The sequence below is a fragment of the Canis aureus genome, chromosome 22, assembly GCF_053574225.1.
Source record: "Canis aureus isolate CA01 chromosome 22, VMU_Caureus_v.1.0, whole genome shotgun sequence".
Taxonomy (NCBI): Eukaryota; Metazoa; Chordata; class Mammalia; order Carnivora; family Canidae; genus Canis; species Canis aureus.
In genome coordinates, this window is record NC_135632.1 from 50,074,292 (window position 1) to 50,102,252 (window position 27,961).

The window sequence follows — 27,961 nt, forward strand, 5'->3', positions numbered from 1 at the left end:
TAAAACTTCACACAAAACTTTATATGAATGTTTATGGCAGATTTATTTGTAAGATCTCCAAGCTGGAAATAACCCAGATGTCCTTCAATAGATGAATAGTTAAACAAATGGTGATATATCCAAACATGAAATGCTATTCAGCTATAAACAAATTTTAAAAAGGTGACTACATTAATATTTCTCCAGAGAATTATGCTGAGAGAAACAAGTCAATCTCCAAAGGTAATATATTGTGTTATTCCATTTCCATAAGTTTCTTGAAGTGATAGAACTATAGAGGCAAGATAGTGGATGCCAGAGATCAAGGATGGAGGGGTACTGTGTGTGTGCAGGAAGGAAGTGGGTGTGGCTACAAAGGAGCAACTTCAGAGATCCTTGTAATGATGGAAATGTTCTATATATTTATTATATCAGTGTTAATATTCTGGTTGTGATATTGTTCTATATAGTTCTGCATGATGTTACCACAAGAGAAAACTGGTAAAGGATTCGTGGGAACTCTCCATATTGTTACGACTGCATGTAAACCTGCAATTATCTCAAATCTAGAAAGTGAAAAAAATCTTGAACTCTATAAATCAGCTACTTAATTTAGTAAATGAAATAGCAGCATCACATTTTGGTGGGGCAAAGGGTTATCACTATAGGAAGCAAAGGTAATCAATTATCTCTTGCTACATAACAAAGTACCTCAAAATATAGGGATGGATGGATTTATTTATCTATCTATCTATTTATTAAATATAGGGATTTAAAAAACCACCATTTCAGGATTCCTGGGTGGCTCAGTGGTTGAGCGTCTGCCTTAGGCTCAGGTCACGATCCCGAGCCCTGGTATCGAGTCCCCTATCCCGCTCCCCGCAAGAAGCCTGCTTTCTCCCTTTGCCTGTCTCTGCCTTTCTGTCTTTCATGAATAAATAAATAAAATCCTAAAAAAAATAAAAACAACCACCATTTTGTTTTCATCATCCCCTGGGGGAGGAATTTAAACTTATCTTTTTTTTTTTTTTTTAATTCATGACACAGCGAGAGAGGCAGAGGGAGAAGCAGGCTCCATGCGGGAGCCCGACGTGGGACTCCATCCCGGCTGCCCTAAACTTATCTTTCTAAAGATGATTAAAGGTACTTTTAATCCACCTGGTTTGGGTTCGTGTCATTCACTCAGCTGCATTCAGTGGAGACTGCCCTGCAAATCTTAGCAGTGTGGAGCTTGCGTACGCAGCTGCGCGTCTCCCGGTGCTCAGACTTTCAACAGGAATTATTATGAATTGCTAACTGTTGGGCTGGCGAGCCTGGGGACCTGGAAACGGCGGAGCGGAGCCGAGGCCAGCAACCTCCCAATACCTCCCAATAGGCCGCCTCGCCGCCCTGCCAACTTGGCCTGCGAAGACCCGGGACCCTTGCCCCAACCGGAGCGCCGCCCTGCCCCCCCCTTCCCGCGGGAAACTCTTTACAGACCCCCTGCGGCTTGCCTGGGCGACTTCCCGGGCTCCCCCCCTCCCCGGCTCCGAGGCCCCAGGCCCGGGAGCCGCCGGGAGCATCCCCGTAAAGCACTCTCCAACCTACCGCCTGGCCCTGCTGGATTTTAATTTCTCCGCCGCTCATTTGGGAAAGACCTAACAATAAACACTGAAGCTACTGATCCCTTTTAAGTTCCAGCCTTGGAAATTATAGCATCACTTCTGCCACATTTCAGTGGTCAAAACGAATCACAGCTCAGACTGCAGGGAAAATAGACTCCAATTTTCAATGTGAGAGGCAGTGAAGAATTTATGACCATCTTATTCCACCACTCAGGGCGATTATTTAATTATTAAAAAAATACTTTTCTTTGTAGGAAGTTTTAAAAAATTATATATTCAAGTTTTTAAAAATGAATATTTTGTTCAAGTTACTTATTTTATTGTGTCAGTGTTGAAGGAACAGAGGACTAGCTGGGGACAAAGCACAAGCTGGAGCAGCACATTGACAAGTTTTTTGTTTTTTTTTTTTTAATTGGAGTTCAATTTGCCAAGATATAGCATAACACCCAGTGCTCATCCCATCAAGTGCGCCTCCTTAGTGCCCATCCTTGAAACAGGCAGAGGGACATTCTTCTATGGACTCAACTGCCTCAATGTTCATACTTTGCTAAGGGCAAAAGACATTCTTAGTCCGACCCTTTATTTATAAGTCTACTTTAACATAAAAATTCCTTTAGAAATTTGCTTTATTTCTAAATCCCCGAGATACATATTGGCAATCATCCTCCAAGCACATGGCCCACTGATATACATCTGAAGAGTCTCATGACTCAGGTTTTATTAGATGGTAATAAGTGACCTTTTCCCAACAATAGCCAGCCCCCTCAAGGTCCTGGAAACCTTGCTCCTAAAATTCCTGAGAAAGTATGCTCTCCCCAAACTCCTCCCAACTCCCAGGTATATAATGAGTCACTACTCACAGGCCTGGGGCAGCAGCTCTTCCTCCCCACAGGTCCTGTCTCTGTGCTTCAATAAAACCACCATTTTGCACCAGAGACATCTCAAAAATTCTTTCTTGGTCGTAGGCTCCAGACCTCACCCCACCAACCTCACCTATACTCCAAAACTTCATCATCAGTTTTTGGCAAGTTATGTTCTCTGAATATCTTGTCTTATTTCATCTAAGTCGTCAAATTCATTGGCATAAAGCTATTTACAATATTGCCTCATTATCATCGTAATGTTGGTAGGATCTGTGGTCACCATCCACTTTTCCAAACCTGATAGTCTTCATTTGTGCTTTTTTCCCCCCGATTAGCTAGGAGTGTATCAATTTTATTAGTCTCAAGAACCAACTTTTGGCTCATATTTCATAGACTTTGCTTTTTCTACATATCAATATGTGTTAGAGAGCTTTCCAAATTAGTTCATATAGGTTTACCTCATTTTTATTAATTGCTGTCATGGTATTTTATATTATGGGGGTACCAGAATTTATTTAATCATGGGCATTCCTATTAATTTTTTTCTTTCTTTCCTTTTCTTTTTGCTATGATAATACTGAAGGAAACATCCTTTTATATGTCTCTCTGTGCACATGAGAAAGGCCTGATTGCCAGAAATTAAAATTGCTGGGTCAGAGGGTACATTAATTTTACATTTTCAGACAGGTAAATTCCAATCAACTGGCACTCCCATGGACTGGGCAGAAGTACTCCCCATTGACCCAGGCTCTTGCCGATATTTAGCAACATGAAGCTTTTTCATTTTTGTTATCATGGTGTGAATTTCCATTCCCTTGATCTCAGGCATCTTGTGCCTGTTTATGGCTTGAGGGTTTTTAAAGAAGGATTTTTAAAATCTATTTTCTATTTTTAAATTATTTTCTCATATATTGAAGATACTAAACCTATGTCTGTTTCACATTTTTGCATTGTGTCTTTTTTTTTTTTTTTCACAGAGATTCTAAATTTTGAAGTGGTTATATTACTTACCTTTTTCCTTTATGGCCTGGCATTTGTATCTTGCTAAAGGAAGCCTTTTATCTGCTTCCAAAGAGTTAAACTGATATTCATTGGCTAGTCAGTCTCAAGTCTCTGGAGGGAAGTTCTACCACTGAGTTCTAGAATCCAGTCCTTAGGGGACCACACCCCTCTTCCCTAACCCCACTGTGGTAGAGTTCTTCATTATTAGTCCTTCACTCCAAATTTTAACATCTATAACATCTTCCCCCTCATCAATCCCCTCCTTCCATACACATCTTGAAAACAAGTTGGAACCATAAAATGCCAGAGGGAATGTAGAAAATCATCCAGTTTCAACTCTCATTTTCATAGATGAGGAGTATAAGATCTAGACCTTACTGTCCAACATGGTACCATTTAGTTAAAATAAAAAATTCAGTCACACTAGCCAAATTTCAAATGCTCTATAGCTACATGTGGCTCATGGCTACATGACTAGACAATGGAATTTAAAATATTTCTATCATTATAAAAGGTCTAGTGGTTGTTTTAGAGCTTTATTATTTAAAGGGTGATGTGCAAGACCATAGGCATCACTGGGAGCTGATTAGAAATAGAGAATCTCTATTAATTAATAATCAGGCCCCATACAAGACCCAAATTAGAATCTGCAATTTAGCAATATCCCCCCAAAATTTGCATGCAGATTAGAGTCTGAAAAACCCTCATCATGTGATTTTTCCCCCCAAGGTCATACAATTGGTGTCTCAGCCCTTCCTTTGATCCAAGTATCATTTTTCCATACTATGCCATGTCCTTCCTTTTTCTGTTTTTAAGATTTTATTTATTTATTTGAGAGAGAGAGAGAGAGAGAGTGCACGAGTGTCAGTAGGGCCACAGGGGTTTGAGAGGGGCAGAGGGAGAGAGAGAGAGAGAGAGAGGGAAAAAGAGAGAGAGAGAGAGAGAAAATCTCAGGCAGACTCTATACTGTGCACAGAGCCCGACAAAGGGCTGCATGGCATGACTTGAGAGCATGACCTGAACTGAAATCAAGAGTTGGGCACCCAAATGCTTGAACCACCTGGGTGCCTCTATCCCATCCTTCTTTTTATCTTCCTACCATACTTACTTTATGACTTTAACTGCAGCACTTTATAAGCATTTATAGGTCAGTCAGGCCATTGAAGCCCTCAGAAAAACCTCCATGCCTCAGCGGTTGGTAAGTGCTTGCTTGACAGATTTCTGTTAAAGGCCCAGATCCCTATGATCACATTTTCCCTAAAAATAATAAAATAAAATAAAATAAAATAAAATAAAATAAAATAAAATAAAATAAAATAAAATAAAATAAAATGAAAAATCCCTATTAGGATTAAAACCAATCTTGGAACCAATGGGGCACTAGTCATTAATCTGTATGGTAAACTTAGTCTTGGTGATATAATGGCTGTGCCATGTTTAGTTTTCTGGACTCCACAGCTCTGGGGAATAGCATGCAGAGCAGGCCATGTACTTGCCTTAAAAGTGTCACAATCTGATTCCACACAAATCTTAAGATTATTTGTTCCAACTCTCTGAAGAAAGTCCATGGTAGTTTGATAGGGATTGCATTAAATGTGTAAACTGCCCTGGTAGCATGGACATTTTCACAATATTAATTCTTCCAATCCATGAGCACGGAATGTTTTTCCAGCTCTTTGTGTCTTCCTCAATTTCTTTCAGAAGTGTTCTGTAGTTTTTAGGGTATAGACCCTTTACCTCTTTGGTTAGGTTTATTCCTAGGGATCTTATGCTTTTGGGTGCAATTGTGAATGGGATTGACTCTTCAATTTCTCCTTCTTCAGTCTCATTGTTAGTGTATAGAAACGCCACTGATTTCTGGGCATTGATTATATCTTGCCACACTGCCGAATTGCTGTATGAGTTCTAGCAATCTTGGGGTAGAGTCTTTTGGGTTTTCTATGGACAGTATCATGTCATCTGCAAAGAGGGAGTTTGACTTCTTCCTTGCCAATTTGAATGCCTTTTATTTCTTTTTGTTGCCTGATTGCTGAGGCTAGGACTTCCAGTACTATGTTGAATAGCAGTGGTGAGAGTGGACATCCCTGTCGTGTTCCTGATCTTAGGGGAAAGGCTCCCAGTGTTTCCCCACTGAGAAGGATATTTGCTGTGGGCTTTTTCATAGATGGCTTTTAAGATGCTGAGGAATGTTCCCTCTATCCCTACACTCTGAAGAGTTTTGATCAGGAATGGATGCTGTATTTTGTCAGATGCTTTCTCTGCATCTATTGAGAGGATCTATGGTTCTTGTTTTTTCTCTTGTGGATGTGATCTATCACATTGATTACTTTATGAGTGTTGAACCAACGTTGTATCCCGGGGATAAATCCTACTTGGTCATGGTGAATAATCTTTTTAATGTACTGTTGGATCCTATTGGCTAGTATCTTGTTGAGAATTTTTGCATCCATGTTCATCAGGGATATTGGTCTATAATTCTCCTTTTGGGTGGGGTCTTTGTCTGGTTTTGGAATTAAGGTGATTCTCCTGATAGAATGAGTTTGAAAGTATTCCATCCCTTTCTATCTTTTGGAACAGAATAGTAGTAGTAGTAGTAGTAGTAGTAGTAGTAGTAGAATAGGTATTGTTTCTTCTTTAAACGTTTGATAGAATTCCCCTGGGAAGCCATCTGGCCCTGGACTTTTGTGTCTTGGGAGGTTTTTGATGACTGCTTCAATTTCCTCCCTGGTTATTGGCCTGTTCAGGTTTTCTATTTCTTCCTGTTCCAGTTTTGGCAATTTGTGGTTTCCCTGAATAGCCAGGGGAATACTGAAAAAGAAAACCAGAGCTGGGGGCAAAACAATGCCGGATTTCGAGTTGTACTACAAAGCTGTGATCATCAAGACAGTGTGGTACTGGCACAAAAACAGACACATAGATCAATGGAACAGAATAGAGAATCCAGAAATGGGCCCTCAACTCTATGGTCAACTCATCTTTGACAGCAGGAAACAATATCCACTGGAAAAAGGACAGTCTCTTCAATACATGGTGCTGAGAAAACGGGACAGCCATATGCAGAAGAATGAAACTAGACCATTCTCTTATACCATACACAAAGATAAACTCAAAATGGATGAAAGTTCTAAATGTGAGACAGAATCCATCAAAATCCTAGAAGAGAACATAGGCAACACCCTTTTTGAACTTGGCCACAGCAACTTCTTGCAAGATACATCTATGAAGGCAAGGGAAACAAAAGCAAAAATGAACTTTTGGGACTTAATCAAGATAAAAAGCTTCTGCACAGCAAAAGAAACTGTCAACAAAAATAAAAGACAACCCACAGAATGGGAGAAGATATTTGTAAATGACATATCAGATAAAGGGCTAGTATCCAAGATATATAAAGAACTTATTAAACTCAACATTCAAGAAACAAACAATCCAATCATGAAATTGGCAAAAGACATGAACAGAAATTTCACCAAAGAAGACACACACATGGCCAACAAGCACATGAGAATATGTTCTGCATCACTTGCTATCAGGGAAATACAAAACCACAATGAGATACCACCTCACACCAGTGAGAATGGTGAAAATGAACAAGACAGGAAACAACAAATGTTGGAGAGGATGTGGAGAAAGGGGAACCCTCTTGCACTGTTGGTGGGAATGTGAACCGGTATAGCCACTCAAGAAAACTGTGTGGAGGTTCCTCAAAGAGTTAAAAATAGAGCTACCCTATGACCGAGTAATTGCACTACTGGGGATATACCCCAAAGATAAAGATGTAGTGAAACGCCGGGACACCTGCACCCCTATGTTTATAGCAGCAATGTCCACAATAGCCAAATTGTGGAAGGAGCCTCAATGTCCTTCAACAGATGAATGGATAAAGAGGATGTGGTCTATGTATACAATGGAATATTCCTCAGCCATTAGAAAGGACAAATACTGACCACCTGCTTCCACGTGGATGGAACTGGAGGGTATTATGTTGAGTGAAGGAAGTCAATTGGAGAAGGACAATCATTACATGGTTTCACTCATATGGGGAATATAAAAAATAGTGAAAGGGATTATAGGGGAAGGAGAGAAAATGAGTGGGAAAAATCAGGGCCCTCCTGCCCTCTGGCTGCCCCCGGGATGGACGGGCTGGTGGAAGGCCAGAGTGCCCCCGGTGACTGCAGCTCCACTCGCAGGTGACAGAACATGAGAGACTCCTAACTCTGGGAAATGAACAAGGGGTAGTGGAAGCAGAGTTGTGCAGGGGAATGGGGTGACTGGGTGACAGGCACTTGACGGATGAGCACTGGGTTATGCTATATATTGGCAAATCGAATTCCAATAAAAAAAAAAAGGCATCACAACCTGACTACCTGATAGGAGAGTCAGCTGGTGATCTTCCAACACAGGCACTCTCACTCAAGGTAATTGGATGGTAGGTCACCAAAAGGAAGTGGATTTGGAAATAGGGCACCAGGTTGTACTAGAACTTTGGGAGATCTGGTCTCAGACCTTTTCAATACATTGTTTCTTAGCAGAGTGGACACATAATAGGCAGTAGGTAAGAATGATGAATGGTACTGAAGGGAAGGAAAAATTCTTCTGTACCTTCAAGGTCTTCCAAATGGACTAAGAACTAAATTTACATGAGACAGATTAACAGGAGAAAAAAAATCCAACGTTTTATTATGTGAGCAGAGGCTCAATAATGAAACCGAGACCTAAAGAAATGACCAAGGCTGGCAGTTTTTATAGTTTTCAGAGTAAAAAAAAGTATAACTGAAGAATTGACAGGATATAGAAAACTTAACTTTGGAAGCTTCAATTAGTGGGGAATTCCTAACAGAACTTGGGCTAGAGTAGTAAAATAGTAAAAAGTAGCTAGGGTTGTTTATAAAGCCTTCTTGGCTCTAAGTTTCCCATCTTTGATGATAAGTCTGTCTCATTACCTCCTGGTACAGAGAGAGCATCTATCACATGGAGATTTATTTCCTGTTTTCAGGGGACAGAGGAGGGTCTGAATGTCCTTCCTACATAGATTGTCTCTTCAACAGCTTTTATTTAAAATCATCAATATGCCCAAGTGGCACATTTTGGGGCAGCCTTCGTGGCCCCTACCGTAGGTCAAGAATGCTGACAGTTATATCAGTGACCCCCCTCCAGAACTCTGGCTTTCCGTCTCTGCCTGCACCCAGCGCGGGGCTCAAGGAGCTGCTGGCTCTGGCCACCCCTGTAAGCCCCGCCCGTCAGGCAACACTGGCCGACTGCAGAGCCCTGCGCCCTCCTGCCCTCTGGCTGCCCCCGGGACGGACCGGCTGGTGGAAGGCCTGAGCGCCCTCGGGGACCGCAGCTCCACTCGCAGGTGCAGCGTCTATGGGATACCAGCTTAACTTGCAGGGAAGGCCGCGCCTCAGTCCAGGGCGCTGCCAGCACGCTTGCCCCGTTCCCAGCACCCCCAGTTCACATCAGCGTTTGATGCGTGGAGACGGTCATTCCTGAAATCAGTTACTACCCAACCCTGCCAGGTGGCGCTTCCCCACTTCTGGCCGGACAGACCCACGCAGCGCCCAGGCTGGAGCGCGCCGGGCAGGGGGCGCATGCGCAGCTGGGGGCCGTAGGTGGCGAGGGCCGGGCACGCGCACGGGCGCGCACGCGCGCCGCCGCCTCAGGCGATGGGGGGAGGGCGACGCAAGCGCGGGCAGCGGCGGCCTTAAGGGCGGCGGCGGGTCCCGGCGTCCCAGTCGGCCTGTCAGCCGGCTTAGAGGCGTAGTCCGGCGCTCGCGCGGCGACGGCGGCTATGGCGGCGGAGGAGGAGGAGGTGGACTCAGCGGACACCTGCGAGAGGTGAGTGCAGCCGGGCCGGCCCCACAGGCCGGGCCGGGCCGGGCGCCGCCGCCGCCGCCGCCGCCGCCGCCTGTCGGTGGTTCAGCCCCGCGTGAGACCGCGCTCGCCCGGCGGACGCCTCGACCCGGCTCCATCCTCGCCGGCGGCCCTCAGCGCCGAGACCCGGGGTGTGCGGCTCCGGCCCGGCCGCGCGGACGGCCGCCGCGCTGTGGGGGGTCTCCGCGGGCGGGGGCGGGGGCGGGGGCGGGGCCGACCCCCCCGGGCTCGCCCCCCGGGACCCTGGGACCCTGCCTGGCCCCGGTCGGCCCCTGCCTGCCTCGAGCAGGGGGAACGGCTCGGTCCTGCCTGGCCCGGACGAGTGCGCCCCGGAGCAGAGCCGCGGAGCCTGGAGGAAGGGGCGGCGCTTCTCTGGGCGGGAGGAGATGGAGAGCCCGAGGCCCCCGCGGACGGTGCCGGGGCTGGGGGCGTCCAGGGCAGGGGGCCGGGGCTTTCGGGAGCCCTGTGATGTGTAGAAGCTCGATAGAAAGTTAGAATGAATAACCGTTTAGAGACCTTTCTTTGCTTCCAAGTGTCCTGGCGTTACCGGAGAGGTGTGGGGGGGGGGGGCGGCGCCTGAGAACATGTGTATGTGTACAAAACTGGATGGAATTTGGAGGATAGATGTCCAACATGAAACTTTTTAATGTGCAGATATACGAAGTTTAAATTCTTTTCCACTTGTACCTAACTTCAAGCCCTTGTCAGGAAACAGAAATTAACGGAAAATCAAATTACGAATGTTATTGCTATATTTCTCAAGGCTAGTCATTTCTTTAGGTAAGTAAGTAAACTTTTATGTTTCTGAATATATGCTTACTATTTTGGTAACAATTCTACTCCAACTGTCTGAAGAAACTTGCATATGAAACAGCCTAGATGATGGAAGGTAGTATGGAGTTCGGTGAGACAGTTGTATCTGGAAAGGTGTGTGTGGGGTGACAGTTTTGAAATATTAGAGAATAGGTTCTTCCCTTCAAGTCTGTTTACATTATGCATGGGTCCATTGTTTTGGTTTGTTGATGAACTTCCTTGAGGTAAGATGTTGAATGTCCTCATGTGGACACCAGTAGGGGCCTAACTGGTAGCTTGTTCCCATCAAGTTTGTCATAACATTTTTTTGTTCTTTCTGAAACTGCTTTTAGGTAGATTCTTTGGTCTCCACATTGTTGTGGAACCTGGGAGTCCAGGGCATGACTGAAAGGAATTTGTGGATTGGGTGATATACACAGATCATTGGGGACAGACTATAAAAAATATGTTTGGCAGCTGACCAGCCATAGTCTCATGACAGAGGTGGGCCTCCCACTCTTGGCAGTATACTTGAGCAATGTCCAGTGTCTGTATCAGTATAGTCTTCTGAACTGTACCAAGCAGGTGAGCAAGTACCTTCTCCTCCTAGGTGCTCCCTAAATGTGTTTATATATATATATATATATATATATATATATATATATATATATATTAAATGTGTTTATATTAAACCTAAGGTCAATCCTGTGTGCACAGTATTACTGTCCATTTTTCATTTGCTACTGAAAGGGCTCCCAGCACTCCACTAGCAAGGGGAAGAGCTGGGTTGGAACTCCCCAGGTGACTAGATTTAATGCCCTCACACATATCTCTGCTGTCTCTCAGTAGGACTGGGACTCATGTGGGATGTTTGGTTCTTGTTTCCTTACTATACTGACACTTTGTTATTTAATCCATGCATTGACACAGAGTTGTTGTTGTTGTTGTTTTAAGACCTTATTTATTTATTCATGAGAGACACAGAGGGAGAGAGAGAGGCAGAGATACAGGCAGAGGGAGAAGCAGGCTCCATGCAGGGAGCGCAACGTGGGACTTGATCCCCAGTCTCCAGGGTCACAGCCTGGGCCAAAGGCGGCCCTAAACCACTGGACCACCGGGGCTGCCCTTGTTTTTTAATTTGATTAATCAACGATAGAACTATCCCAAGAGCCAGTGTAGGTTGTGGTGAAACAGGTCTTGACTCAAAGTTCAAAGTTCCCTATCTTAAGACATTTCAGATTTAGATTAGGAATAGACATTAACAAAGGAAACAATTATAAAATGGTCATGGGAAAGCTTTTTGGCACATGATTCTTGTTTTTTTAATTTGTGACTTTCTTAGTGAAAACAGACAGGCCTAGAAGCCATTGGCTTTCAACATCTAACCCTTTTCCGTTGCAATACAGTTGAGAAAGCTAAATGTAATAAGAATAGGGTAGACTTCTGTGAATTGCTGCAAGGTTGTCCCAGAGAATGATTATATATGAGTTGAGTTTAGAGCAAAGCTGCCACAGAATTGCTCAGTTGCAAAGCAGACAGTAAAATAGGTGGTTTGCAGTGTGTTGGAATTGGCTTGTACTGGCAACCACTGCTAAATTTTCAGGAATTTTGCCAACTTTTGGCAGCTTGAAATCAGCCATGGTGGTGGTATTTACATCATGGAAATCATAAAATGCTATGAATAAAGGATTTTTTTCCCTCCTTCTCCTCCAATGGGTTTACTAGCCACTTATTGGATTTACATTAGAATTTGACTCTAGTCTTTTGCCTTGTAGGTGGGATAGTGGATTTTGCTGTCTTTTAAAAGACTGCTGAGATCAATGACTTCTCTCTGTTGCCATCTCTTCTTCTTAAATCCTTGCTACATGACTTCTTAAAACTCAGCATTTCTCAATGACATATCTCAGGGGGCTTTTATTATTCTGGGTACTTATCTTTCTTGGATCTTTCTCAATGTTTGACACTGTAAAGATAGCTTCTTCTTATTGAAATTCTTACCAGACATTGTAGCTCTTTAAGACACTTTGCTGCATGCCTTACCTCAGACCTCTAGTCACTTTTATTAGGTTCTCTTCTTTTTCTCATTCTGTAAATGTCATGATTCTCCAAGATTCTATCTTCCCCTTTCATCTGTATTTTCTTTTTTTTTTTTTTTTTTTTTTTTTTTTTTTTTTCATCTGTATTTTCATATTTTGTCTTGTTTACTTATACTCCTTGAAGCATCTTTTTTTTTTTTTTTAATTTATTTTTTATTGGTGTACAATTTACTAACATACAGAATAACCCCCAGTGCCCGTCACCCATTCACTCTTGAAGCATCTTTTCTGTGGAGAAAACTGAAATCTCATCCTCATGATGAAGCCCTCTTTAGTACTCTTAGTGATGTTTCTAATTCTTTGTGGGATGTTTACACCTCATTCCTCAAATGTAACATGTCCAGACTAGGATGTTACTTTTATGTTTCTTTCCCTGAACTAAACAATATAAAAAATCCAGTTCTTCCTCTTGATTTTCCTATTTTCATTTGGCTGCTTCTGTTCTTCAGAGCATCTAGGTTCAGAACTGTGGCCTGATCTTTCGACTGCCCCCTTTCATCTTTGTCGCCCAGAATACCGAATCTACCAAGTTGAGTAGATTCTAAGTACATCAGCTTTCCATTTTCATTGTCTCCTGGAAACCACCTGTATCAGACCATTCATATTCCCTTTTCTGGATTATAGAAGGCTTTAGTAACCCATATTCCAATGCTTTCAACATTGCTATTTCGTCACTTACTTTCATCTCCCCAAGAGGCACGGTCTTGTTTGTAGCACAACCACACCCGGAGGCTTTATTATAGGTGTTCAGCCTGACTTCAAGCCCTTTGCAGGCAGTATGGCTCTTACCTATCTTTGGAGTCTTATTTCCTCCCTATGCACTTGGGCTCTAGCAAAGCTGTCTTTCATTGTTTCCTAAACATTTCCTTGCTAATCTACTATTTCCCCTCAAGGCTTGGTTCACTTTGTCTTCTCTGACCCAAAACAGGCAGTGATCTTCCTTCCCCGAAAGCCTATGGTTATTTTCCTAAACTTTCTTTATGGCAAGCATACCATGTTTTGTAGTATAGCTATTTGTTTTGTCAGCTCATTGAGGTCAAAGCTTTTTACTCAAATATCTGGTAGAGCCTAAAGGGGCTTCATAATTAGTAAGATTCAATAAATGTTTGTTGAATTTCAAAATTGTAAATTTATGGGATCCCTGGGTGGCGCAGTGGTTTGGTGCCTGCCTTTGGCCCAGGGCGCGATCCTGGAGACCCGGGATCGAATCCCACGTCGGGCTCCCAGTGTATGGAGCCTGCTTCTCCCTCTGCCTATGTCTCTGCCTCTCTCTCTCTCTCTGTGTGTGTGACTATCATAAATAAATAAAGAATTTTAAAAAAAAATTGTAAATTTATGCTGACACAAGCATTAAGATAAAAAAAGAAAAAGCCTAGTTATTGATTATATGTTTTGCAGCTTTGTAACTTGGTATATTTTCATCTTGAGATACTCAAAGAACGTCAAAAGATATATTCCTAAGACTTCAAAGTTTGAATTTGACTAAGACAACTAAGATCATAAACTTAAGTTATATTGGGGAGGTCGGAAATATGATTCCATTTGTTAACCTTGGATGAACCAACTCATACTTCATTCTTTTGCCTGTTCTCCAAAATGCCAGTCACAGACCAGCAAATGGAGATTTCAGTCCTGTGACAAAGAACTTAACAAATGATTGTAAAGTCTTAGGATGGTCCACTTAATAAAACAACACTGGATAATACATTTAAGAATTACAGATGACTCTGAATGCAATCCTTAATGATTTGACTTATATTATTTATAATAGCCATTCACAAATATTATATTGGTAGGTTTTTAGTCAAACTCATGGTTCTTTAATTCCTCACTCCTGATTGTGAATCATAAAAAATTATGTGGAAAGATGATTTTATTAAAAATTATTATTCAGTTTGAGACTTTGGATTTTTAGTTTTTATTTACCTAGTAGATAAACTTATTTTAGAAGTAATATGAAATGCCACTTGGATTAGTTAAGCAGTGTAAATCTAAAAGTGCACCTGTAGTTTTAAGTATTTTTGATGCTGTGTCTGACTCCAGAATGGTTTATTTACTGTGTATGAGAGAAGGTAGGAAACACCTAGGGAAAAAATATCACCAGCACATGATTCTGTCTAAAATACTGATTCTCCAACTCTGGGTCCTTAAAAATTATAGGTTAGAAATACAGAGGTGAAAAGCTGAAGAATGTGGATTAATGTGTTAAAATATATTAGAGGGCTTGGATTATCATTGATCTGATGGTTAGTGATAATTTGAGTCATGTTATTATTTGTTATTTTTCTAAAATGAAAGGGCATGGGAACGCCTGGGGGACTCAGTGGTTGAGCATCTGCCTTCAGCCCAGTGCGTAATCCCAGGGTCCTGGGGTTGAGTCCGCATCAGTTTCCCCACAGAAGCCTGCTTCTACTTCTGCCTGTATCTCTGTGTCTCTCATGAATAAATAAATAAATAAAATCTTTAAAAGAATTTTAAAAAATGAAAGAGCATGTTAGTCACCTAAATTATGGCTATATGAGACATATTCTTTTTGTTTCCTCTTTTCCAAGAATAAGATTTAAAAAACCATTACCCAGGAGGGAAGACCTTTATTTGCAGAAGTGCGGTAATCCCCAGTTTGGAAGTTTTTAATCATTCATTGGTTGAGGAATTATTTCAGAGGAATATGTATATTCACACCTTTAATTAATTTGGATATTTACAAAAGAAGCAAAACCTCATAGTTTCTCTGAGAGAGAATACTGTACTTAGAGTAGGATAGAGAACAGTAATAAACAACTTTTTTCTCCTGACAATACCAGTATAGAAATGGAGGTCATTTTAAACTAAATTGTAGTATAATGAAATCCTCTTTACTTATAACCTAATTAGAAATGTTATTTAAGTGGCCAACAGTATGTGGAAATTGGCCAGACTTTTGTATATTTTCTTCAGAAAACTTTGAAACCTGTTTCACAATATTTATAGGTTGTGCAATTCAGGTTTGGTAATACTATAGATAGTCAAATGTCTAAGAGAACAAAACAGGGATTACCAGGAAATTTAGATGTTGTTGGCAATAGGGTATATAAGTACAATGTTATTTAAAAGAAAAAAAGAAAAAAGATTAGGTGGAAAGTTAAGGGAAAAAATTCATTATTTTCTCTCTCAAACTCAGGATACTTAAAATCAGATTCTTAATAAACTCTGTTAATATGTTAAGCACATCTTTTTTGTCTTTGCTTAGAATGCCACCACTAGTGTAGTCTTTCAAAGGTATTTTTCTTTTTTTTTTTTTTTTTTTTAATTTTTATTTATTTATGGTAGTCACAGAGAGAGAAAGAGAGGCAGAGACACAGGCAGAGAGAAGCAGGCTCCATGCACCAGGAGCCCGACGTGGGAATCGATCCTAGGTCTCCAGGATCACGCCCTAGGCCAAAGGCAGGCGCCAAACCGCTGCGCCACCCAGGGATCCCGGTATTTTTCTTTTTTAACTCCAAAGTCTGCTCTCTAAAATGATTCTTTCGCTGTATTTATGACAGACTTAAAAGCAAGTGTCCTTTTATTTGTATTTTGATGAGATGCTTTAGGTCTTAGATCCTCAGCCTTGCTGAGAAGTCGGTGCTCAGTGATGGGGCTGTGTAGAAAACCTTTTGGTACACTTTTTTTGATAAGTCTTCCTGTTGCCCTAAATAGATGTAGTCTCTATGGCTTATGGTTTTTTTTTTTTAATATATATATTTCAGTTGACATATGGGTTGCTTCTGAAATTAGGGCATCAGCAGTAGATGCTGGTGTTTATTATTTGCTTAAATAAAACAGGGGAAGTTAAGTTTTGCTTTGTCTATGTTCCAAAGCTATGAGGAGGCAGTGCTGTATCTTGTTTACTGTTTTGTAGCTGGGCCACATGAATTTAATTTTTTTTAAAGGATTTTATTTATTTATTCATGAAAGACACACAGAGAGAAAGGCAGAGACTAGGCAGAGGGAGAAGCAGGCTCCAGGCAGGGAGCCTGATGTGGGACTCCATCCTGAGACCGAGGATCACGCCCTGAGCCAGGGGCAGGTACTCAACCACTGAGCCACCCAGGGGTCCCCACATGAATTTAATTTTTACTTTGGATTTTGTACATTAGAAGAATGGTTGGATATCTGACAAGCTTCCGTCTTGAGTCCTTAGGTCCAGTTTTTCACACACTAAGCCTAGGATGTAGAATAACACTGGAGGACACAGGAGATTTTGTGGAAGGGGCTGAAGGCCTGTTTGAAGAGGAGTTTAATTTATCCCAAAGACAGGAGGCGAAGCTGAATGAGTGTTTTGTAGGGTTGAGATTGCAAGCTCAGGTGTGGGAACTTTTTTTTTTTTTTTTTAATTTTTTTTTTATTATTTATTTATGATAGTCACACAGAGAGAGAGAGAGAGAGAGGCAGAGACATAGGCAGAGGGAGAAGCAGGCTCCATGCACCGGGAGCCCGATGTGGGATTCGATCCCAGGTCTCCAGGATCGCGCCCTGGGTCAAAGGCAGGCGATAAACCGCTGCGCCACCCAGGGATCCCAGGTGTGGGAACTTGTGAACAAAGGGTGATCAGGTAAAGGACAGAAAAGATAGACTCCAGCTTTCCTTCTATTTTTTAGAAATGTTCTTTTGAACCAATTATGTGTGTGGGACTCAATTGTGTAGAATATCTCTAAGAAAGACATAGAAGACAGTTTTTGTAAAACATTTTCTCATCTGGTTTAGGCAAAACTGATTGGACAGAAATATTATCAAGGTTTAGGAGAAAAGAGGCATATTTATGGTTCCATTGAGTGAAAAGAAAAATATTTTACTATGCTTTGTTAAATATAGATTTTTCAGTTTAAATATACTTCAAAAAAACTCCACTTAAAAACAATTATCTGCTTTGATGAGAAGGTGGTTGTGAAAACCTGAAGAGGGTTAGAGGCTCTTGTGGTTGAAGAGCCCTGATTTTTAGTGTAATGCACTAGACTTGCAAACATGAAAACATTTTTTGCCTTTTCTCTTCGAGTTATGCCCATCACTAGGAGGCAAAATGAATGGACAAGACATCCTATCTTTTGAAAGTTGGTTTTGTGATGAGGGGTAGGCATAATTCCTATATTGCAGGCTGGTATATAACATTTTAAACTCAAGGACCTGTACATAGTAGGTATTCAGAGAATGTAATTTTTTTTTTAAAGACTGAAATGAAGGTTACATTTGTGTTTTCTTTGCCCCAACATGTCTATGATGTCAGTTGGAGCAATAGTAGATTATAGTTCATTTCGCTTTAATTTTTTTTTTTTTTTTTTGTACTGACCTCTGATTCTCTCTGGCAAAGAACTGTGCTATGATTTGAGGGATATTTAAGAAAACTGATGAGATTGAGCTGTAAGTAACTTCCTCTCAGCACTAGCTCATATTTTTGTGGCCTAACATAGACTTTGATGACCATTCCTGGTCAGTGACAAAAGAGCTTCAGCTTAATAATGCTTTACTTTTTAAATCGTAAGCTACAAAGATCATGAGATTTTTTAATTGCTTGTTAACTGACTTTTTTCAACAATTGATAAAATGTTGAATGACTGAAAAACTCATTGCTAAAACTTTGAATTGTTTTTCCTTGATTATTTATTTATTTAAAGATTTTATTTATTTATTCATGAGAGATGCAGAGACATAGGCAGAGAGAGAAGCAGGCACCATGCAAGGAGCCCAGGGTAGGACCTGATCCTGGAACTCTGGAATCATGCCCTGAGCCAAAGGCAGATGCTCAACTGCTGAGCCACTCAGGCATTCCTTCCTTGATAATTTATAAATAGCTTTATATAGTTACAAATAGACTAATAATGTTTTCTATTATGTCTATACCTTCAAAATAAGTTCTATGTAACATTTGTAGGGGATGCCAAGGGGTCATATACTCTTACCTGTTAATGTAGAAGGTTTGAAACTAGCATGGAGAACATTTGAAGTGAGCCTGGTTATGATGCAGGCTATTATGTAGCTTCTTTTCCATGTAGGTCTTACAGAATGTGACTTTGTCCTGTGACTTTATCAAGTAAGTCATGACAACCCCTCACACATTTTAAGGAAGGTAGTCACCTGACAAAAAAAAGGGCTTTGAAATCACTCAGAATTGAATTTAAATCTCTACTTGTATCATTTTCTTACTACCTTAATACTCTCACATTTGGTGCTTCACATTTCTGAATTTATTGAGCTGCTGTTATGCATAATACCCAGAGAAATTCTATAGAGCAGGCAAATGTAGGATGAGCCTACAAAGCTTGGAAAAAACTAGATGCTGTGTCGAACTATTCAAACTTAGCACATTTCTCACTCAGCACTTATTCATGTTGTTCTCTGCGGTTATTAGCAGTACCTAACTCAGAAACCTAGGAATCCTCTATTACACGTTCTCTCTATCCAACCAGTTATCAAATGCAGCCTGTTTTACTTTTTTTTTTTTAGCATAAAATTGTATTAGGATGAAATGCTTAAATTTTAAGTGTTCATTTGCTGAATTTTTACATATGCATACATTTGTGTAATCCAATCACCTGTTAAGATAGATGTCACTGTCATTCTGGAAAATTCTCTTTTATCACTCAAGTAATCCACTTGTAGTTCATGGTAGCCAGTATATTTCAGATGAAGCAATAACTTTATTTATAACATCAACATATAGTAATATGCATTGTTGAACACAGAGGCCTTACCTTTAAGGACTCTTACAGTTGGGTGAGGATATTGATGAGTAAGTAAGAATGTTGTAATACAACTTGGGAAGGAAGAGAGAGAATAGAGCTTGACAATTGGGTGCTATCCTACCACCTGATCCAGTTTGGGTATGTGGCAACAGGGAAATGAAATCCAATCTGAGTTAGTAAGAGGTGTAATGGATGATGGAAAGAAGGGGAGAAGCAATAGAGCAGGAATGTTACATGGCTAGAAAACAGAGAATAAGAGTGACAAGATGATATTACAATGTCAAGTAAAATGTTGGAACAGGGCTGGGTTTCCTATTGTCGGTCAACTAGAAGTAGCCTTACCTTTGAGGTAAGGAGTGATGCAAAATGACAATTCTTTGTCAATTTCTATTTCTGAATTTCTATTTCTGAAGTACTTCTCAACCTTAGTTAAAACTCTCATTTAGGGATTACTAATTAACACAACATAATTTTAGTAAATTATTTTGTTGTCATCAGTATAATGTCAACTACCATTTATTGAATGCTTAAAATATTTTATCTTGGAATTTCCATACTCCATGCTTCATATTTGTGGTAGTGGTCCCCAAAGATAATGGTCTCCAAAGATGTGTCCATTTTTTAGTTCTCAGAACCTGTATTACTTTATATGGCAAAGATTTTGCAGACTTCCAATTTAACCAATTGAATTAGAAACTCTGAGAAACAGGATTATCTGGGTAAGCCCTAAATAGAATCACTGGTGATTCTATAAGATAGAGGCAAAGGGTGTTTACGGACAGGTAGAAGAGAAGTCTCACAGAAGGCAGTGAGGTAATGGACACAAATAACTAGAGTGACCCTGCCACGAGAAAGAATGTCAGTAGCCACCAGAACCCAGAAGAAGGCAGGGAATGAATTTTCCGCTAGAGTTTCTGATGGGAGTATAGCCCTGAATAAACTTCTGTTGTTTTAAACTACCAAGTTTGTGGTAATTTGTTACAGCAGTCACTGGAAACAATGCACTTGTTATCTCAGAACACACATTATGCACTTCCTTATACGCAGGTGCTCATGTCCTTTCTTTCACTGGGGATGCCTGAGCTACCTACCACACTACCTTTTGAAATAATATCCTATTCATTGTATGATGATTCAGCTCAAAAGCCACTCCCTAATTCCCTTAAGAAGAACTAATCACTCTTACCTCTATTTGATAATTGATACATCCCAAGTGATTAAAATAGTTCTTCACAGACGGTAAGTGCTCAATAAATACTTGTGGAATGAGCTAATTACATCATGTAATATAGTTGCTGGGTCACCTGTTCCCTCCCTTAGATTCCCCCCCCCCTTTCATATAACATTGTAGAAGTTTAAGACATATAACTATATTGATTTGATGTATTTTAATACCATTTATATGCTGCAGTACGGTTATGATTTAGCTAACACCTCTATTACATAACATAATTACCGTTTCTTTTTATGGTGAGAACATTTAAGATCTGGTCTCTTAGTTTTGAAGTATACAGTGTTACAGACCATAATCACTATGCTGTGCTTTAGATCTCCAGAATTTACTTCTTTTCTCATTATAAGTTGGTATTCTTTAGCCTGTCTTATTTTTAAATATTCGTTGGTTTATCTTCTTGTCTCCATCTCTGTTGCCAAAGCCTTGGTTCAGGGCCATACCTATCATCTGAAATCTACAGTAGTTTATTTTTCTTCCTCCTCAGATTCATTTTCTCTTTCATCAGAAAGCTGTCACTTTAAATACTCCTGGTCAGCTGCTAAACCCTTGCTAGCCCTTGATAACTCCATATTATCCCAGATTGTTAGGATAAGCATGTGATCTGCCGCTGCCAGACCAGGAATTAAATACTCATTCTCTCCTTGGTTAGCTACTAGCAGAGCCTGACTGTTCCAGCATCCCCACACATTTCCTTAATTGTTGCCTCAGGCTTACTTCCATATTCTCTTTCTTTTGCTGTCTCCTGCCAATGCCTGGGTCATTCTTTTCATCTACTATTGGTTGGACCCCAGAGATTTTCATTAAGAGTTAACCAGGTCACTCTAGGTAGGTTATACAGAGGCCAGCCTTTTGCATTTGTATTAGGGGTGTGCTCCCACTCTGAACTGGGAAATTTGAAGCTTAAAAAAAAAAAAGTCTCATCTCCTATTTTAGTAAGATTTCTCTCAACCCTGAGATTTTATACTTGCTTGTGAGCCTACCACTTAAATGAACCTACTCATGTTCTTTAACTTTTCTGCCCTTCCACCCTGATAAGAGGCTGTCTTATGGGTTGGAATAGAATGCCTTTTTTTTTTTTTTAATCTTTTCTTGTTCTGCCTGTTTTTAATTTCTGCTTGGTTACTTGGAGTCTGGCTATCCATAAAGATGGATTTTGATATCTACTTGTAGGTTCACAGGCTGAAGTTGAATGTCTGTTCCCCAGTACTTTACTACAATGCTTTGTATGTGGATGCTGCTAGATATAGGTACCTTCGCCGTCACATAGTAAGTTTCCTTTTCTGCTTTTCTTTGAGAACAACATTAACTTACCTCTTTGTATTTTCTTTTTGATGCTCTAGGTCAGGATGGCTAACTGGTTGGCTTCCCACGTGGTGCCCTACGTCTACATCACACCTTAAAGAAGCTGAAGAGAAAATTTTAAAATGTAAGGTTTTCTTTTTGTAAGTTAACTGAGCTGTTTGCTAAAATAGATCTAATAGATCACACTGCCCAGAAACTGGAGATAAGATTCTGTAGTGTGTTAACGTGTTGGCAAAAGTACTTTTTCCCTTTTGCACGGTGTCAACAAACATAGAAATATTGGGAGGCAGGGGTTCTCAAACTTTTGGTCTTGTGTCCGTGTTATACTCTTAAATTAGTAATAGCCTTAAGGAGCTCTGTTTATCAGTTATAACCATCAGTATTTACCAATTAGAAATTAAAACAGAATTACTTAAAATATGTTAATTTATTCATTTCAAAATAATAGAAACTCATTATAGGTTAAAATAAATAACATGTTTTCTAAAAATAACTGTTTTCCAAACAGAAATGTAGTGAGAAAGTAGTATTGTTTGTAAATCCTTTTAATGTCTGACTTAATATAAGATAGCTGGATTCTTATCTGCTTCTGGATTCAGCCTGCTGGTAATCACATCTATATGATCTCTGGAAAACTGCTGCATACCCATCAAAGAATGAGAAAGAAAAGGTGTCTTAGTTTTGTGATGAAAATAGTTTTGACCTCATGGACCTCCTGAAAGGGTCTCAGGGACTCCCCAAAGACCCCTGACTACAATCTGATCACAGATTCTAGATGGTCCAGAACTGGTAGCCTTGTGTAGTGGAGTGCATACTAGAACAAGGTGACCTAGTCCAGGCCCAGATCCTACAGTCAGGTGGTGTCAGGTCTTGGGTAAGTCCCTTTCTCAGTTTCCCATTTGTTATCTATAAAATGAAGTACCGGGTAGGATGATCTTTAGAGTTACTTCTGGTTCCAGTTTCTTAGAATTTCTTAATTCTGTGTTACAGTGGTGTGCAAACCTTTTTAAAAATTCTTATGAGCACTGTAATTTATCCAAACCTGTACTGTCAGGGCAGTCCTGATATCTCTAGGTATACTTTTAAGCAATGGCGCTTATTATATAATTTTGTTCTGATACAGTTTAGGGGTGGATTAAGAGGGGAAATTCACATATATGATTATTGTGGATGTATGTGTGATGTTTGCCTTTGCTTGCTTTTAATTCTCTTTACACCGATGAATTTTCTTGTTTGTGCATTTTAATGACCCAGGAGTAAGTGACTGTAACTGGATATATCCATAGGAAGGGACAGTTAGCCAAATTACATGCATTTTTAGCATGAAAATAAATTTCTACTCAATCTGTGTACTTGGGTAATCTTGTTCTCTATAAAAGCTGGAAAAGTTGACTTTGTGGTTTACTAAAATAAAAAAATTCTTGTTAGGAGATAGAAAAGAGTGCTAGATGCCCAGTTTATGCATTTAACAAACATACTGATTGCCTACTGCTAGACTCTAGGGATGCAAATAGGAATGAGAATTGGCCTTCATTTCAGTATCAGATATGAAAGCAAGTGACCTGTGATACATAGTGGGGTGAGTTATCTAATAGAGATTACAGATGGTTTTTTGGGAATATGCAGAAATCTATGTTCAGAATGCTGCTGGGATGCCTGGGTGGCTCAGCAGTTGAGTGTTTGTCTTCGGCTCCGGCATGATCCAGGAGTTCTGGGATGGAGTTCCGTATCGGGCTCCCTTTGGGGAGCCTGCTTCTCTCTCTGCTTGTGTCTCTGCTTCTCTGTCTCTCTCATGAATAAATAAATAAAATCTTAAAAAAAAAAAAAAAGAATGCTGCTGTGGTTTGGTTTGGTTCTATTGCTGGATCATCTTTCTAAACTGGTAGCATTTTTCCCCATTTGGACGCATGGGCTCTGTTAGTAATCTGAATGAATTCTGGGTTTCCTCTTTGCTGCTACTATGTGTTACAAAACTCAAGATTATTTCTTTGGTTAAAGGGCAGAAACTCCCAGTTCTCCAGTGTTTGTCCTCTGCAGATGAATATGTGCAAATAATTAAGTGGTATATATGAAGTATCACTATTCAGTTGATAATTTAATGTAAAGGAATTTCAAACTGGTTTCATCTTTAGTCAACTTGGGGGAGATTTAAAGTATTGAGTCCCACCGCACTGAAGGCAAGTAAAAGTTTTTATCTACAAAATTGTGATTATTTGTATTTCCCAGGGAAATACAAAGAGAGGCACCCAAATACTAGGGAGATTATTGGACTTAAACCCACACTACCTGGTACCTCATGCCAGGGCTTCCTGCCATACTCTACTCTCTCTTTTCTACTACACTTTGAAGTAATTTAAGATTTCAGTTATGTGTTCAGTACAGGTACTGCTAGTCCTTCCCTAAATTCATGGTTACTTTTTAAGGAAAAATGTTTCTTTTGAGTCTGACTTCAGTCTTCAATGATTAATATTCAAGTGTTAGACAAATTCAAGGTATTGTTTTATTGTCTGCACAGTTAGAGATCTCCAAATAATGGGTCCAGTGAACACTAAGTTCCTCTCCCGTTCTAAGGATGTAAGATTCTCATTTGATAGATGTGAAAGGAAGTCCAAAGAATTAACATGACTTGCCAAAAGACCTTGAAACTTAAGTGCAATAGAACTTCCTACTGAGATGTAATATACAGTAATTGAGAATTACTTGCTTCAATAAGACGTATGCTTTTTTTAGGATGGCATAATAAAGGCTAAAATCATATAAATGGATATCAGTTTCTGGATTGTTAATTTCTGATTGCTCTGAGAATACTCCTCAGAAGTAGTGAAGCTAAGCAAAATTTCTTTTTTTATGTTTTCATTAGGTGTCCCCTGCACATACAAAAAAGAACCTGTTCTTATATCTAATGGAAATAAAATATGGACACTGAAGTTCTCTCACAACATTTCAAATAAGACTCCACTTGTCCTCCTCCATGGTTTTGGAGGAGGTCTTGGACTCTGGGCACTGAATTTTGGAGATCTTTGCACCGATAGACCTGTCTATGCTTTTGACCTCTTGGGCTTTGGACGAAGTAGTAGGCCCAGGTTTGACAGTGATGCAGAAGAAGTAGAGAATCAGTTTGTGGAATCCATTGAAGAGTGGAGATGTGCCCTAGGACTGGACAAAGTGATCTTGCTTGGACACAACTTGGGTGGGTTCTTGGCTGCTGCTTATTCACTTAAGTACCCATCAAGGTAAGTGATGCTGACCGAAGAGAGGCACCCAAATACTAGTCTCTAGTTCCTGTCTTTGATGGTTGTTGGTATCTGAGCCTTATAAGACAGTTTCTCTTAAAGGGGACCGAATCGCCACATCCGATGGCCGATTTAGACTTTTTTTTTTTTTTTTTTTTTTTTATTTATGATAGTCACAGAGAGAGAGAGAGAGAGGCAGAGACACAGGCAGAGGGAGAAGCAGGCTCCATGCACCGGGAGCCCGACGTGGGATTCGATCCTGGATCTCCAGGATCGCGCCCTGGGCCAAAGGCAGGCGCTAAACCCGCTGCACCACCCAGGGTTCCCAATGGCCGATTTAGTAGCTGAAATAATGATGTTAGGGTTTTCCCTACATATTGACACATGCTACATATTGGTAGAAGGCTTGAGAAAAGACTTTCTATTTGCCTAACTTAGAATGTCTATGGTTTAAACCACAAGTAAAAACTTTTTGATGGTATTATTTATTGTTATTGTTCTCATTAGACCTATGGATTGAGCAGTGCTTTTCTAACCTTTTCCAGGTTGTAATAAACTGTAATATGAACCCAGAGGTGAGAAATTACAAGTCCTCAGTGCCAGTGCTATTCTTTTGGTTGAGAGCAAATCCCTCAACCTTGAGGCTTTAGTTTTCTCACCTGTAAAGTACAAAAAAATATATCTGCAAGATGTATCTGGCAGGGTTTTTATTATACTGTGCCCTTCCTTTATAGTTACAGAATTATTTTTCAGAGTAATTGAATTAATAACTTCAGAACTTTTGCCTCAGAATCTTGTAGCATCTCCTATCTTTATTTTCTCATGCTATATCCTATTATTTGTTTCATCTCTGAGTGGAGGTCACATTGGAGTGCTAAGAAAATAAAAACATTATTATTATTATTTTACTTTGATTTTGGAAAGAAACAAAAAACTAATATTTTATGTTGCCAATATATTTTTCCATTGAACTAAGTTTTAAATCCAAAATTGCAACCAACTTTGATATGGAGGTCTCTGAACGAGACATGGGATGATGGTTATTTTCAGACTGCATGCATGTACCTGTGAAGCTGTCTCATTGCATTACTTCAGGTGTGCTGTAGACACAGAATTTGAAGTATAGAGCAGCCCTGAGGTTTTCTTCCTCTTGAACAGTCGACTTTTTTCCTCCAGATTCTTTATCTCAACTTCAGCATTAACACTGGTTTTTTTGGAGAGTCTGTAGTCCTGTTTGTGGTAGATGGTTGTAGTCTTGTCGGTTGGCAGACCCCTTCTTTCAAAAGAAATCCAAATTTTGTTTTTCTAGTTGGCTTTTGAGGTTTACTTTCTTTTATTGTGTCCTACTCTCAATGCAAAGTAAAAGAAGGAAATGGATACTTTTCTGGTATAAGACAACAGGGCTATTGCGGGGAGGTTGAGCTTCATTTGGTTCTTATCAGAAGTTTATTATGTCTATCTTGTATTTATTCCTTGGCAGCATGATATGGGACTATGTGGGGTATACTCTGGTGGTGAAACCCCTAAGTCTTAGAGTTCTGACTCTTCATGGCTATCTGTTATTTAGGTCAGTTGGTGAGATTTTTTTTTTAAACTTATTTCTTATTTATTGATGATAGAGAGAGAGAGGCAGAGACACAGGCAGAAGAGAGGGAGAAGCAGGCTCCATGCCAGGAGCCCGACGCGGGACTCGATCCCGGGACTCCAGGATCACGCCTTGGGCCAAAGGCAGGCGTGAAACCACTGAGCCACCCAGGGATCCCCCCAGTTGGTGAGATTTTCATTTGCAGTTGCGAAGTGCTCTGAAGAAATCAGCGATTCAGAAGAGAATGAGCACTTTAAAACCATCTATGAAAGAGAATAGCAACATAGTCTGGATGACATGGTGGGCAGAACAAGTATCTAACACAAAGCCAGTGATCCCTGCATTGGACTGTGTTTTAGAAAATGATTTTTGAATGCTTAACGCCTAATGCTGGAAATAAAACCAAAGTACTGTGTCAGAACCAAGAATCACTAAGTGTTAGTAATAGATGAATATGAGAATGCTTGAAATAATTAGCATGTTTAAATTGGCCAATTGCTGGGATGCCTGGATGACTCCGTGGTTGAGCTCTGCTTTCAGCTCAGGGCGTGATCCTGGAGTTCACAGGGATCAAGGTCCACATCGGACTACCTGAGGGGAGCCTCCTTTTCCCTCTGCCTAGATCTGTGCCCCTCTCTCTCTGTCTCTCATGAATAAATAAAATCTTAAAAAAAAAAAAAATTTGGCCAATTACTGCCCAATATGTGAGTAGAACTGTGTGTAGACCATGTTGGATATTCAAGCTTCTATTCTTAATTCTGTTCTTAATTGCATAACTTACATTATTAAACACAAGTTAATTTCAAAATAGTGAGGTTCTTCGGAAATTTAGATACACCAAATCATGTATGAAATTCAGTCATACCACTTTGGTTGACACATAGTGGGTGCCAAGTGTTAAATGAATGAAACAAGGCAGCCATCAGAGTAAGGTGGTTCTAATGCTCTTGTGGTCTACATGAACAAAATCTAAGCCTATAAGTGCCTCAAGGTTATGAAATTAAAACTGAAGAACATCAATCACATAGCCAGCTAGAGTTTAAGCTACAGCCAAACAGATAATTTCCTTTCTTTGCTTCTACACCTTCTCTATATAAGTTTATTTACCCAGCTCCTCCCACCTAACCACTCAGGTTTGACACTGCCACATTCTAATTGATTTCTACTCAAATTCTTAAAATTTTCAGTATGCCTCAGTTAACAGTTTTAACTGAGAAAGGAGCTACCTACTCTAAATGTCTCTTACATAGCTTACTTGATTCAGCTTTTTAAAAAGATTTTAATTTTTTTTAGAATAGTTTTAGGTTTACAACAAAAATGAGAGAGAGATTCAGACATTTCCCATATAATTCCTGCTCCTGCACACATTTTTATTATATTGTCTGTTTTTATTATGCTGTCATGAGATTAAAATAAATCTTAGCTTTTCAGAAAGATTTTGCAGGGAAGGGGATGAGAAGAGGGGAAAAAATGGTCTAATAGAGATCAAATTAGATTCATTTGATTTCTCTCATTCACAGTGCATCTTTCCTGGTCTCTCTTTTTTTTTCTCCTAATAGACTTTGGGAGAATTACTTTTTTCTTCATCTCCTCAAGTTTAACAAATATAATCTTTCCTTTTTCTTTCTGAAGTAAAATAGTTTCTCCTTAATTCTGTAATTCTCCTTAAATTCTATTTTTATTCTATTTCTATTTAGGAAAA

The 27,961-nt window shown here is 40.0% G+C and overlaps 1 protein-coding gene across 1 annotated transcript in view; it reads left to right on the forward strand.

The window, feature by feature from the left end:
• The first annotated feature begins 9,096 nt into the window (after positions 1-9,096).
• ABHD5 (abhydrolase domain containing 5, lysophosphatidic acid acyltransferase) overlaps positions 9,097-27,961 on the forward strand; it is a 34,675-nt gene continuing 15,810 nt past the window's right edge. Inside the window, exons 1-3 of the mRNA XM_077865996.1 lie at positions 9,097-9,283; positions 21,480-21,565; positions 24,302-24,674. Coding sequence (XP_077722122.1) covers positions 9,237-9,283; positions 21,480-21,565; positions 24,302-24,674 — 506 coding nt within the window. The 5' untranslated portion in view covers positions 9,097-9,236. The remainder of the gene's footprint in view (positions 9,284-21,479; positions 21,566-24,301; positions 24,675-27,961) is intronic.